Source organism: Aedes albopictus, chromosome 3 (genome assembly GCF_035046485.1).
Source record: "Aedes albopictus strain Foshan chromosome 3, AalbF5, whole genome shotgun sequence".
In the NCBI taxonomy this organism is placed as follows: Eukaryota; Metazoa; Arthropoda; class Insecta; order Diptera; family Culicidae; genus Aedes; species Aedes albopictus.
In genome coordinates this window covers 447,041,454-447,055,676 of record NC_085138.1, presented here as the reverse complement: position 1 = coordinate 447,055,676, position 14,223 = coordinate 447,041,454, and the positions used below count along the sequence as shown (strand labels likewise).

The window sequence follows — 14,223 nt, the reverse complement described above, 5'->3', positions numbered from 1 at the left end:
GAAAAGAGTGGTAATCCACAGCTTCTCATTAATTGGTATCTACTCGAGAAGGTTATTTACGGAACGGATAGAGTACCACATGACCACAGATACTTCCCTACGTCAGAATCCGTAATGGACGGCGTATTGCCATTGGCTGCCAGTGTCAATTACCACTCAATCCAATTCTAAACATCAATGGGGAATCAAAGTAGCCTGGGGGAATATCGGATCCGGTAAAACTTTTTTTTTCTAACGTTTGTAGAAGTTTCTTTGGTAGAAGTCGATTCTGTTTATTGGTTTGCTAAAAACATGCATTGGGGAAAACAAAAATAAACGAATGTTGACTTTCGAGTGCTTTAATGTCGAATAGAAGACTTACAAGCAGATGATGATTTATTTGGAACGGTATGAAGCATGGCCCCAATTGCTTGGACTACTTTGATGTCTGTATGCCATGATTTACTTTTTACTCTAATGTCATAACAAGCGCTTTTATTTTTTTTTTACAAACGAAAGTATCGAAGGTTTATCTGAACAAAATCCGCTGGAAACCTATTCGACTTGATTCGCTTTTTTCGCAGCGTGATTGTGCCAATAATCCTCATCGGTAACCCGCTCCTTAAATAAATACGAATGAAATACACACCGAAATAGAAGTAATATTTTTCCTAGAATCAGTAGGCATAGCTGAGCCATCGTTCGTTCAAAGGTGCCTGAAGCTTTGTTGCCTTCAATGAACGTAATGGTATTGCCAATTTTAGCAGCACCTTTCCGATTTCCTTTCATCGTTCCATGTCGAAGGAATTTCCTCGTATTTTTCACGTTGAACACATCATTGATACATTCAGATTATTAGAGCTTGGTACCGTGCTTCTTGTTGCCGCCGCCCGCAGTGATTTCGGATGTTGTGTTGGGAAAAAAAGCAGGAGGCAACACCGCAACCATGCAAATGACAACGGTTGACAACGGAGAGATATCTGATGTCAACAGCCATCGGATATGGAGACCATGCAAAAAAGTTTCTGCTTTCTCCCACTGCTGGGACTGACTTTCGGAAGTTTAACAATGTTTACCAGATATTTTTCAGCCTCGGTGACATACCCCTGGGTGATGGTGGGCAAAGTAGGCTACGTTTTCTATTTTGGTGAACGGTGATGAGTTATCGTTGTCGTGACAACCGTGTGTAACAGAATAAATCTGCAAGGGCTGGTCCGAATGATCATCAAAAAAACGTGTTGTAAAGCCCCATGTTTGAATGTCGATAAAAAAAAAACATTCATTCCTATCTAGCTAACCATTTCTCCAGGTAATATCAGTCGTGCTACAGTAAGTTATCTTATCCAATTTTTGGGTCGTCCTACTTTATGGGTGGCAAACGACTAAATTACATTCTTCACTAACGAGTCACGAGCTCGTATCCGTGACACAGCCTACTTGAGTATGTACGAGACGAGAGTCAACCAACTTGACGGGACTTGACAAAACTTAGCAGGCGGTGACAGTTGGTCGACGACGACGAGGAAACGCTACAAGTAGGATTGTCTGTCTTAAGTGAGTTCCGCGAATGCGAGCTTCTTCCTGTACTCTGCTGTAATGATTATTATTATGCTCAGGAAAGAATGAGAAAACACCCACCGACGAAGCCCGAGATGGGCGCCATGAGTACACATTACCATTTAATTTGAATCACGTCGCTCAACGCAAAAAGCGAAGAGAAGCGCAAAAAATGTAGCTTCGCGAGGAAAAAAGAAACTTCTTCTTGGGGGTTTCACGTACGAATGGAGTTTAGGAAAATTGCCGGTTTTCCATCGTTAACGAGATGAAATTAGGGACTTTTAGCCCTGGAGCAGAATCTTATTTCAAATTGCAGTAACGTAGGATAAACGTTTGTGTTTTTGCACGATGAAGAATCAAGCCTACTTAGGTGAAAACACAATCATTGTTAATTTTAATTTGCTGACGCAGCACTTTTGTGCGTGTTTGAAAAAAAATAGTTATTTTTGAACGCAATTATAAATTATACCCTATTTTTCGTATTCATTTTTTTTTTTTGAATAATGTCTTTGAGTGAAGCTCACGCTTCGCTTTTTGCGAGCGTTAATCCAACTTTCTACGTAATTTCGGATGTTACACGCGCAACAGTGAATGATGATGATAGACGCTTGTTCCATGGCATGCCTTGTTTTTGTTATGTGCTTCGTTTTCAAGCTGATCATTTGTCTTCAGATGTGAGATTATGGAAGGCGGCGATGTTCATGGCATGCTGTGATGAACTTGACCATCATGACGATGAACTTCATCAAGAAATCCATTTCTGAAAAGAGTTTTCCCGGTTTCCACAGAAAAATGACCACTTTTGTAAACATCCAATGCGAAATAGTAAAACGTGGCTAAGTTTGCTGTCGAAATTGTTGTTTTTCTTCATAATCTCGATGTTGTATGTGTCACTTATTTACTGTTAGTCATAGGAATGATATGTCGCACATCCTCTCATACTTTTGTTGTTAGTAATTCTCTGTAAAATATGACTCAATTTGATAAACCAAAGTGTTCTTTGTGTTCCATGTAAATATTGCAAATGTCTGTAACGATACCCTGACTTGTAGAAGCCATTCTTGTGGCTCTTGACTAAAATATCCTTGCATCGGATCTCTGATCCTAAATTTGTACAAATAAACATCAACATATATAAAAAATACCGAAATGAATCATGCATCATCATTTTTCAAAACTCCCTCCTCTTTTCAGTTACTATCTCTCTCACTCTCTCAACTTCCATCCATCTCTTTTTCCTGCTCGGTGTGTTTTCTTCGTTGACTCAAAACTGGTTTTGTTTTCTTTCTAATCTTCTTTTTCTTTGAACATTTCAATCTCAAAAACGAATCGTCGCCGTCACTTGGTATGATGACAACAAACCTGACGGGCGCCGCCTACTACGTTGATTGACCGTGAACCAGCATGTGATATGAACGTACACAAGCGGTGCGAGGAGAGCGTGCCGAACTTGTGCGGCTGTGACCACACCGAGCGACGAGGGCGCATCCAGCTGGCCACCACAAACCAGGGCAACAAGCTCAACATTCTAGGTGAGTTGAATGGGTAGTTTGTACAACTTGAACACTGGAACCTTCTGGAATCAGAACATAATATACGAGGTAATATAGATGAGAAAATGTTAATCACCAGAATAGGTTTGAAAAAGGGTCAAAGGATTCCAGGGAAGTTTCAAAAAATTTTAGGAACAACTTCAACAGAAATTTGGCTGCGCATTTTTTATTTTGGTCTTGAAGGGCCTATCTTTTTCCACAGTACTTATCAGTACGCACCTGATAAGTACTGTGGAAAAAGATAGGCCAAGGAACGGTCAAGAAATGATTTCGCTGTTAAAATTTCTTAAGCGGTCCGCAACTGGAAAGAAATGAAAATTGTGTAACGCTCGTAACGCCTGCCGGGCAAATCAAATGGAGCTGTAACTTCTCCTTGCGGAAAAATATTCCGTTCAATTATTCCTCAAGGAAAAGTGACATTTCTTCCCATACTAATCAGATGTCAAAATTCCTTTGGTAATTAGAATGATTTTTCCTGGAGTGCTTTTCTTACCAGGTGCGTACTAGACTTCACTTGTGATAAGCTTAAAATAAGAGGATCAGGTGCATTGGTTTTGTTGACGAAGAAATTTGTGTATTCAAAATCGTGAGTAGGTGTCAAAGTCGGCCATTGTAGCTGTCATTTTGGGATTCTCACAAGTATGTCCTTACCAGGGTACGAAAAGCAAATCACGCCGAAAAACAAACGCTTTGTCCTAAGCGGTGCATGTTGGTAACAAAGGCGCTCCGCAACAAACGCATGTCAGGCGATGAGAGCAATAAAACAAACATCGCTTGCCGTGCGTGTGCCGATATTCCGGCTTTTCTGCTGCAATTTTCGACACGCATTATCGAATTCAGAAGCATTTGGACAAATTAAGACACTTGCAAACCTCAAAGTTGAGTTTCAGTTGTAAAACAAGGCGAAAATCACGATGTGAATAGAAAGAGGCAAATATTCCTACCGTTTTTGTTGTGAACAAACTCAGGAGCGATCTTTGTCATTATCTGCTAACGAAAAAACAAAGCGTTGTTGCCGCGCCTTCTTTGTTGCCTATTTCTCGCTTGCGATACCACATTCTGCGTACACTGGTCCATACGACAGGCGGCAGGGTGGTTTTTTATTTAGGGTACAAAAAGACAATTCACACTGTCTTCAGCCAGAGGCTGCACAGATTGAACAAATTACTTACACTAGACAAAGGGCAACACAGAACACCCAGTGCCCCAGTGATGAATTTTTCGTTTGACGGAAAGTTTCCACCGACTGGAGCGGGAATCGAACCCACATTCCCTGGCTTACTATACGCCTAGACGACTGCCGCCACTAACCGCACGGCCACGAAGTCCACAACCAATCCAAGTGGAACTTACAATATTTTAAACCCTTTGAGATCACACAACAAAAACACGTGTATTCGATGAGCAAATTGGAACTTCAATAGCGAAAAAATGGTTTGCTTCCCATCGAAACACATGGATTTGTTTTTTGCAATTCGAGTGGATGCACAATTTCATGCGAATGTCAGAGTGTTGGTGGGATATAGTTGGCCACGGGTTCACACATTGATGCGTAGATGCCAGGCGTAAGGTGATAAGATTAGTGTATTAGTTATTCTGAAGATAATGCGGCACAGAGTGCTTGGTGTCACAACTCGTAGGCGTTGTATGATAGATTGACATCGTGCTGTGAAAGTTGGAAGGAAGAGAAAAGGCTTTTCAACCAGTTTTTGTTCTAGCGATGGCTATGAACCATGGATGGTAACACTCACTTGCGAAGAGTTACACTCACTTGCTATTTTCTCAGCCCAGAAGCGTGCAATCAAAAAGCGATGTATGGACGACTTTTGCCTTGTGGTTTTATCTTAAAGTTTGCCGAATAGAGTAGGGCTCGAACACGCATACCAAAGTCATAACAGAGCTGTGAAAACGACTCTACACGAGGTGAGTGTAATTTACATTCACCTTGTGGAGAGTTGCCTTCGCAGCTCTGTCACGACTTTGGTATGCGTGTGCGACCCCTACTCTATACAGCAAACTTTTAGATAAAACCACAAGACAAAAGGCGTCCATACATCGTTTTTTGATTGCACGCTTCTGAGCTGAGAAAATAGCAAGTGAGTGTAACTCTTTGAAAGTGAGTGTTCCCATCCTTGCTATGAACATGTTAATATACATGAGTTGAATATGAAGAGAGGATGGAGAAAGTATATAGAAAGATACAAAGTAGGAAGAAAGGGACGGGCCAGGGATTGTACCCAGAAGCTTACAGGGAAGTTCAGAAGGGTTTCATACACGTAAAGAAATCCGTTCCGATATACGTGCACTCCCAGTCACGGCAACGGTAACAAACGGGAACTATGCATAGCAACGATAACAACAATAAGAAAAGTACACCGTGAACTAGATGTCACGGTTTCTAGAACGCCCATATTGACAGCTGGAACTAGTTCCAGTTTACGGTGTATATTTGCTTGTTCTCATATTTGCGTTTGTTTGTTCACGTTTATCAGAACGGTTTTCTGAGCGTGTAGAGTTTTAGGGGGTATCACAGGGTTTGGGAAAGGTGTCATGAGCTTAGGGGGATTTCAAGAAGGTTTCAAAAGAGAAGGTGTTTTCAGGGTGGATTCATGGAGTTTTATGCGGTTTGAGATGGCTTTGGTGTTTTTTAAGGGGGCTTAGAGAGGTTTCAGTTTTTTTTTGTAAATTTTCAAGGGATTAGATTAACTGGATTTTCAAGAATTTTCAGACAGTTTGTGGGGCTTTCGGTGGTGTTTCAGGGAGTTTAAGAGTGTTTCAGGCGAATCTCATGGTGTTTCAGGGAGTTCCTTGGAAGGATCAAGTAGTTTCCAGAGGGCTTAAACACCTTGGAATAAATTTTTACAAAACCCCCTGAAACTGTCTGAAATCCCTCTGAATCCCATGACACTTACTTGAAACTTCCAGTCATCCCAGGAAAGTTCGCTGAAGACATCTTGGAGCTTTATTGGAAATCCTGAAACCACGCCTAAAGTTCCCTCGATGATCCTCTGAAGCCTCCTGGAAACTAATAAAGTCCTCTGAAACTGCTCAAAACTCTCCGGAACCACTGTGAAGCTCCAGTGAAACCCTCAACAAATCCCCCTGAGTCACCCTGGAATTCTCTGAGATCCCTTCGAAATCCTCTACAACTCTCCTCCTGAAGCTCTCTGAAACTCCCTGGAACCCTGTGGAAACTACCAAAACTACTTGAATGCTCTCGAAGTTTCCCACCAGATCATTCTGACCTCCAGTATCTTCAAAACCTCCTGAAATACTTCTAAAACTCTCATGATACTCTTAGTGGACAATGAATCTCCCTGCAGCTCTCTGGAACCTCTGTCTTTTAGCCCCTTCCAATCGCCTTGAAACTCTGAATTCCCCTGAAATTCAACTAAAGCGCATTCCCTGAAGCATCTCTCAAGAACCTAAAGCACCTTGAAACTCCCCTGATATCATTGAGAACGCCTTTTAAAACACCCTTTGCCAGTCCTAGGGAGTAGGGCGTAGACAATCGCTTTAAATTCTTTTTGAATCCTTGAAAATCACCAAAACTTCAAATAAAATTCCTAGAACCTCCCATAAAATCACCCATTACCCCTCAACGCTCGGTTTGACTCTAAAATCTCCATATCCACTTTGAAACTCTCTTCAATGTCTTCCTTTGTCCCAGCTAAACGTGAAACTCTGTAGTACCCAACCCCGCCTTAATTCTTTGGAGCCGTAGGGGTCATATATGACCCCAACATAGAAACGGCTGCATAAACTCACCCATTCGATAAAACAGAATACTGTCTTCGGCAAAGTTGTTGCAAATTGAGTCCTCTATTAGGAAAAAATGGGAATATTTGTTTGTGGGTCTTTATTGATAACCTAGAACATCCTGAACACCATGAAATTTGGAAAAACGAAATAATTGGCATACCAGTTGATATAAAAGCTAAACTTGAATGTGAGCTACGTTTATATGTATTCATTTAGCTTTCGTCAAGAGCATCAAAAGGTGTTTTATACTCTAAGATGTTCTAGGTGTTCCAAACTGTCCTATAGTGAAGTCCTTCAAATCTACAAGACTAATTTTATGTATTTTCACCACAAATAATAGCAGTGCATAACCTACTGGGATCCGTGAAGCTCATGGCATCTACAATGCCATTTATAGATACTAAATGGATATTCCAGGGCAGCCAAACTACCTTGGAGTTCAGAGCTTCAGGTCTACACTCGTAACAGTAGCCACATCTGTTATACTAAGTAACGTTGCATAATCAACCGGAGTTACTGGAGCAATCTAGAGTTTACTAGTTTATTATAAAACTTTGGGACATTCAGGGTTGTCCAAACTGTTCTATAATGAAGTTCTCCAAATCTACAAGAAACACTTTATGTGTTTTCACCATAAATAATAGCATAGCATTATCTGCTGAAATCCGTGATGCTCTTGAAATCTCAAATGTCACAACACTATGGGAATGTTATGCCACAAAGTTCAGCCTAGTGGACGCAGTGGCTTAATTTCCCCAACAGGGGAGGAAAAAAATGGGAATGTTCCTATCTTTGAGTTTAGAACTTCAGATCTAATTTCTTAACATCAGCTAAATCTGACATACTGAGTAACGTTTCATAATCATTCACGGTGACTGGATCAACCTGAAGTCTACTATATTTTATTATGAAGTTTAGGTCTTGTTAGTAACAGTAGTTATTCTCACAATGAACATTGAACTGTAATCTGTAAGCCCCCTGTCTTTGGATTTCTCCAGGAACTCCTCTCAAAATTTCACAAAAGATTTAGAATTTCCTTCAGGGAACATCACGATATTTCTTCTGAAAGTCCTCTTAGCACTTTCCTGTGGTATTTCTACTGGAATTCCTCTGGAAGATAGTTTCCCAAACATCGTTTCGCGACCCCCCAACTGCTTGCAAGCACGTATCGATTGTTCTACGAAATGCGTGATGACGGTAGTCTAGGGGGTCTCAAGAGCCAAGTTTGGGAAACGATGCTCTAGAAATTTGATTTTTCTACGATTATTATACAAATAAAATGACGAAAATAGGCTTGTAAGCACAGGTTGTTCTTTGTATGATATATGTAAGGTATTTCCTTCTGATCGGGCAGGATTTCTTGAGAAAAAAAATCAATTTCGCCAGGAGTCTCTTCAAAGATTCTTGAATGAATTCTTCTAGTGAGTTCTGCCGAAGTTTCTTCATTTATGCTGGAATTTACCTGCAGATTTTTCCAGAAGTTCCTTCGGGTTTTTACCGCAGGGGTTATTTCAGAAACTCTTCCAGGAATTCCATCAGAGGTCCTTACATTAAATTCTACAGAGGCTTCTCTTGGTATTCTTCGATCTTTTCATCCTGAAATTTTACTAAACAGGCCCGTGCACAGAAAAGGCGGCAAAGGAGGGGTTTTGATTTTGAACAATTTCGACCAAAGACAAAGGGGCGCCTGATATGTGGAACCTCATACTATATGGGGGTATAATCCCTCTCATTACCGAGGAAGTGGTTCAACCTTCCTAGGTTTAACCCCCAAATACCCTCCCTTGAGTATGGGCTTTCCTCTAAGCTCCTCTAAGAACTTCTTCAGAAATTCCACCAGGATTTTTTGGGAGCTTTCATCAAGAATTTCTCCAAGGATTTCAAATTTGCTCTGAAAAAGTCATCTATTAACTCCTTTTTCTAGGTCATGCTTACTCTAGGTATATTTACAGGGGTCTCCAGTAAGCGTAGTGGTTAAGGCTATGGATCGCCAATAAGGAGACGGCGGGAAGTCGGGAAAATTGTCTCGACTCCCTGGATCTCGTGTATTATTGTCCTTGCCTTACAATATAGAAATTCATGCAATGGCAGGCAAAGAAAGCTCTTCAATCAATAACTGTGGTTTTGCTCAAAAGAACCGAAGACTACTATATCAAGAAGACATGGAACTCTGTTATTTTCCTATACTAACGGCAAGCGTCAACGACGGCACCGCCGCCTGTTGAGCTAAGGTGGTACCTTTGCATAAAATTACATGAGTGTATTGGTGTGAGTATGAAGATTAACACACACTAGCATGACTAGTGCCACCTTCATCCGTGGTGGCGCTGCTAACAGTGACTCCCGATTTTCAGCAGTGCTGCAAGTCTTCTTGATAAAGTGGTCTTCGAAAGAACACTAGGTTGAAGAGAGGCAGGCCAAGTTTCAGTGGGAACGTAGAGTCATAAGGAAGGAATAAAATGCTAAAAGGAATACGTTTAGGGATTGACGTGAGATTAATGCAGGAGTTCCTTTAATAATTAAAGAGTTTTTCCAGGATTTTTCCGGAGACTCCTTCTGGTATTCCTCTATGTATTATGCAAGAAATTCTCCTAGCAATTTCTCTAAGTATTCGCTGCGAAAATTTTACAGGGATTCCTTCAAATATGTTGCAGAATTCTGTTACAAAAATAAAAGAAAATAAGTTATTTACAAAGGATTAACACACCACGATACACAGAGCCCTACAAATGCACAAAATAGAAACATCACAAGTGCCCTGATATCCACATGGATAACACCTTCCGATCACAGGATGACGAGGTTTTATTTATTTGTATCGGTCCATCAGTCATCCTGGAATTGTATTTTAGTTGGCAGTATGCCTTTCAGTTCACAGTACTTGTTGCTGTGTTTATAGCTTGGTTTTGTCTAGGAAAACTTATCCTAATCGGGCATCCCGTTTCGGGTTTTATTACTAGTGCTCTATAACTTGAAGTTCGTGTCAGGGAAAGGTTTGTATCTCTGGTATTTATCCGCTGAACGAAATGGCCTGAAAGTTGGCAATGAAATTTGGATTGCACTTCAAGGGTCACTATTCTGCCTGCCTGTGGATAGGACCTGGTGTAATGGTTAGAACACTTGACTATCACGCCGAGGACCTGGGATCGAATGCCACTCCCGATGAACTCGCAAAATGTGAGTTCTTCCTTCGGAAGGGAAGTAAAGCGTGAGTTCCGAGATGAACTAGCATAAGGCAAAAAATCTCGTTAATATTTACAGATAAAAAACTATTCTGCCAGAACCCTAGAAATGTGCATTAAAATTAGGCGAATATTTACAAGTCAAATTGAAGGATAAAACACAAATAACTCACGAATGTTACATTTTGAACACATTAAACAATTATTTTGTCTTATTATTATAACAAATATTTATACCCGTAACAATTCCTTCTGAAGTACACGCAAGAATTTATCCAATAATTCCTCCAGCATTTTTTCTATTGTAGTTCTCTACGAATTTCTTTATTTTTTTTAAGTTTTTTCTAGGAAATGATCCTCGTAATTCCTGTAGAGATTCCTTCAGAAATTGGTCTGTTAAGCATTCCTTCGTATTTATCCAGATATGCCTTCTGAAATTGATTAAGATAGTCTTTTAATAATTCGTCAGGAGTGATCATTTGGAAGTCTTCCTGGTATTCCTCGAGGCATTCCTACATCTTTCAGAGATTAACGAAAATTTCTTCAGTGATTTGCACAAATTTGTCGCCAGGAATTTGAATTTCCTTTGAAATAATCAAGCCACTACTCAGGAAATTTTGTTTTAGGAGTTTCTCCAGAGGTTTCCCCAGGAGTTCGCTACACGAATAAATATTATGCAATTTTAACTGAACAGGCATCCTTCCAATAGGAATATCGGTATACTTACATGTCTTCACATTCAAATTTCAAAATATATCAAGCCTTATTTCCAAATAAAATGACCTCATTTATCAATGGATTTCAAAAATTCTGGCTACGCACCAACTCCAGTTCCTGACACAATCTTCTATACCAGGAACTCTTATGCAAAACCCCAACGACGACGACATCTTTCCGGAGCAGTCTCCTTTGTATGCACAACCTTGTGGCTTATCTTCAGCTCCATTTCAGGCGACCGAAAATTGCTATTTGCACATATGCTTCTGTAGCATTCTCCGTGGTGAAGTCCTAGAAGCAGCAGCCACAACCAACAACGGGGGAATCATTTTCGATGCTCCTGTTTTCCATTATCTTCCATTTGCCACAAAAGCTACCACCACTGCACCGTCTCTCTTGCTTGCAAGCCCCCATATTCATCTTCTTGTTCCTTGCAGGCCACCCATCCACCCACACCTAGTATGCATCTCTTGTAGGTAGCATGGCCTACTCCTTCTGCTGGAGAGCACCCTTCTTCTTCTCATAGCCCGGCTTCGATTGTGTGACTCTTTTGCTGACTTGTCTTGCGAGAGCTGGTGTAATTGACATGCTGCCGGGGAGTCACGTGGCTGGTTCATGTGAATGGCAGCTGTGCCACCACCGCGCCGAAAAGGACGTAACCGAGTGCACCCATTAGTGGAGGAGTAGTTGCTAAATCCCACTTGGCTGCACTCCTGGGGCCACTACTGGAAGAAGTCCTTGCACTTGGTCACTGCGCTGAAAATTTTCTACACCCGTCGTCGTTTATTGACTTTGGTACCTCTCCTACCTACCGACCCCTGCACGATCTGGAGCTTGTTACCAAAGCGAAGGATACGAGAGTTATCAGAGCAGAATAGAATGGTTGAAAAAAAAAAGGAACGGAGCGAAGAATGAAAATGGGTACAATTTTATGATATTTGTATTTCCAGTCCACCGAGCATTTTTTCCAAAGCGAGGAAGGTTCGTTTCAGGGATACATGCTACGGAAGGCCACATGTTAAAACCTACGGTACTTGTCGTTCACGTAGGTGGGAAATTGGTACACATCGCGTCGTTGGATGAAAATGACTCATACACTGCATACATTAAAAACATAAAACGAGGGAATTATGTGTTACAGAGACGAACCAGCCTAGGGCTAAAAGTCTCTTTAACAAAGATATTAATTATTATTAATGGGAATTTTGTGCATAAGTTAAGATAGCCCAAGAAACATTTTGAAGTCAAACAGACTAGAAGAGGTTCTTAAAACCATCATAAAACGAAAACGAAAGGTATTAGGTTTTATGACGGTTCTCACAACCTGTACAAGACTAATTGGCCATCAAAATGCTACTTGGGAGGGCTTTAATAAGGGAATCTAGTTCGTGAAAATAGGTCTTCCTTCTGTGCGAAGCAAGAGTCCAAAAAGAGGGGATTACAGGGGGCTTCAGGGACTTGTTTCAGAGGAATTTAGGAGCCTTTTAAGGGTGTCACGAGGGGTTTCAAGGGGGCGCACATTGGTCGGGCTCCATACAAAGGGGCGGCCAAAACTCTCAAAATACGGAATTGATATTTTTAAACTTTTTTTTCGCCTTATAACAAAGATAATGTATTGTAGTTTTATGATTCTTAATTAAAAGCATACCAGCTTTTGTATTTCAATGACATTTTCACTGCCAAAGTGGCCTAAGTCATAAAATTGAAAAATGAATTATTCGAAAAAAGTGCAATAATAATATTTTGAGAATGGAATATATGTTTTATGTTATCCAGCATATGAAAGCTTGTTATTGGACTGTTTGAATGCACATATGGTGCAAAACTAATAAGTCACAAAACTTTTCAAATTTTCATATATTGTACCTTAGGAATTTTGGTAATTTTTAAGTTAAAAAACGGTTCGTGTCGTCACGTGTCGCCGCAATTTCGAATAGTACATCTTAAACATCAAGCTTAGGGCTGCATAAAAACGTTTAAACTTTTTGCAGAAATTTGCAGTTTTTTAAATTAGAGCTATTTGAAAAAGTCGTGTTTTTTCATATGTTTAACGTTATTTTTCCATTTTTGACTGAAATAAAATTTATCTTCCCACATTTTTTACACGTTTTGAACAAACTTGATTGGATTCGATGGAAAGATGATCATTTAATTAAATTCAAATTGATTTTCTAACAAAAAAACGCAAAAAATGTGGGGTTTGCTGATTTTTACCGTTTTTGAAATTATTGAAGTTACGTAATTTTTGAATACCCCTTTTTAAACACTAAAAATACTATATATCATATCTAGACAACCTATAACTTCGATTAAACACATAAAAAGAGTTTTGGCCGAACTTTATCTTTTTCCGACCATTGTGGGGCGTTTGAAAGCACGTCAGAGGTATTTCAGAGAGTTACAGGTAGATTCAGGAGCGTTTTACTTTAGGGTGTCCCTAGAGGTTTTAGAAGCGTTTGAAATCATTGAAGGCAGTGTTAAATCAAAAGGGTTTTAAGGGGCATTTCAAATGGATGACGGGGATTCCATAATTTTAATGGAATTATGAAGGTGTCAGGGCGTTTCAATGCATATAAGAGCGTTTCAAGAGGTTTCAAGGCTTTTATAAAGAGGTCTTTTCAAGCTTCCTGAAGTATCTGCGATCCCAAGCAACACACATGTTATATATTAGATACGACAGCGCAAGTTTTGGTTGTATAGAAGTTTATTTGATGTTATTTCAACACAATGCTAGAATTACGTAAAATAATCTTGTATATAACCAAAACTTGCGGTGTCGTAACTCTTATATAACATGTGTGTTGCTTGGGATATCCCCACGGACTCCATGTAACGGACCTGAGACCCTCCGAAACCCTCGAAAACGCCTACACAAGCTGAAACCCTTTGAAACAAGCTGAAATCCCTCCGAAATCACACTAAAACTCTCTCGGGCCCCATGTAACGCAGCAAAGATGCTCCAAAACCATCGAAAACGCCCCTTCAACACTTTCAAAATGTAAGCATGAATGTAATGTGTGACGATAGTATGCAACATTAACCATGATAGTGATAGCATATGACGATAGTGGTAAAAAAAAACTGTACGACTCACTGCCTAAAGCCCCCTGAATCCCCCTAAAGCACCCTTGAAACCGCTTGAGAGTCCCAGGTACTCACTGAAACCCTCAAACCCCCTTAAACGCCTCTTATACCCCCTGAGACTTTATGAAGCGCTCCATAGATGTCATGGAGCTCCTTCGAAGCCCTTGAAACCCCTGAGACGCCACTGAGACCCCTATTGATGCTCCTGATACCCCTCATACTGCTGAAATACCCTTGAAACTCCCCCCGAAACGCTTCTAAGACCCGCCGGAACTCACCCTTTAAAGCACCCCTCAGGCCTCGTATTATGCCCATGAGACCTCCTGAAACGCACCATGAAGCATCCTGAGAGAGTCCTGAAACTGCCTTATCCGCCCCTGAAATCTCCT

General features: G+C 40.5%; 1 protein-coding gene across 10 annotated transcripts in view; it reads left to right on the top strand.

Annotated features, from left to right (window-relative positions):
- LOC115260955 (protein kinase C, brain isozyme-like) overlaps positions 1-14,223 on the top strand; it is a 285,232-nt gene that overhangs the window by 215,564 nt on the left and 55,445 nt on the right. For all 10 annotated transcript variants that reach the window (XM_062856747.1, XM_062856739.1, XM_062856742.1 and 7 more), the window contains one exon: positions 2,940-3,068. In XM_062856747.1, the coding sequence (XP_062712731.1) occupies positions 2,940-3,068 (129 nt within the window). The remainder of the gene's footprint in view (positions 1-2,939; positions 3,069-14,223) is intronic.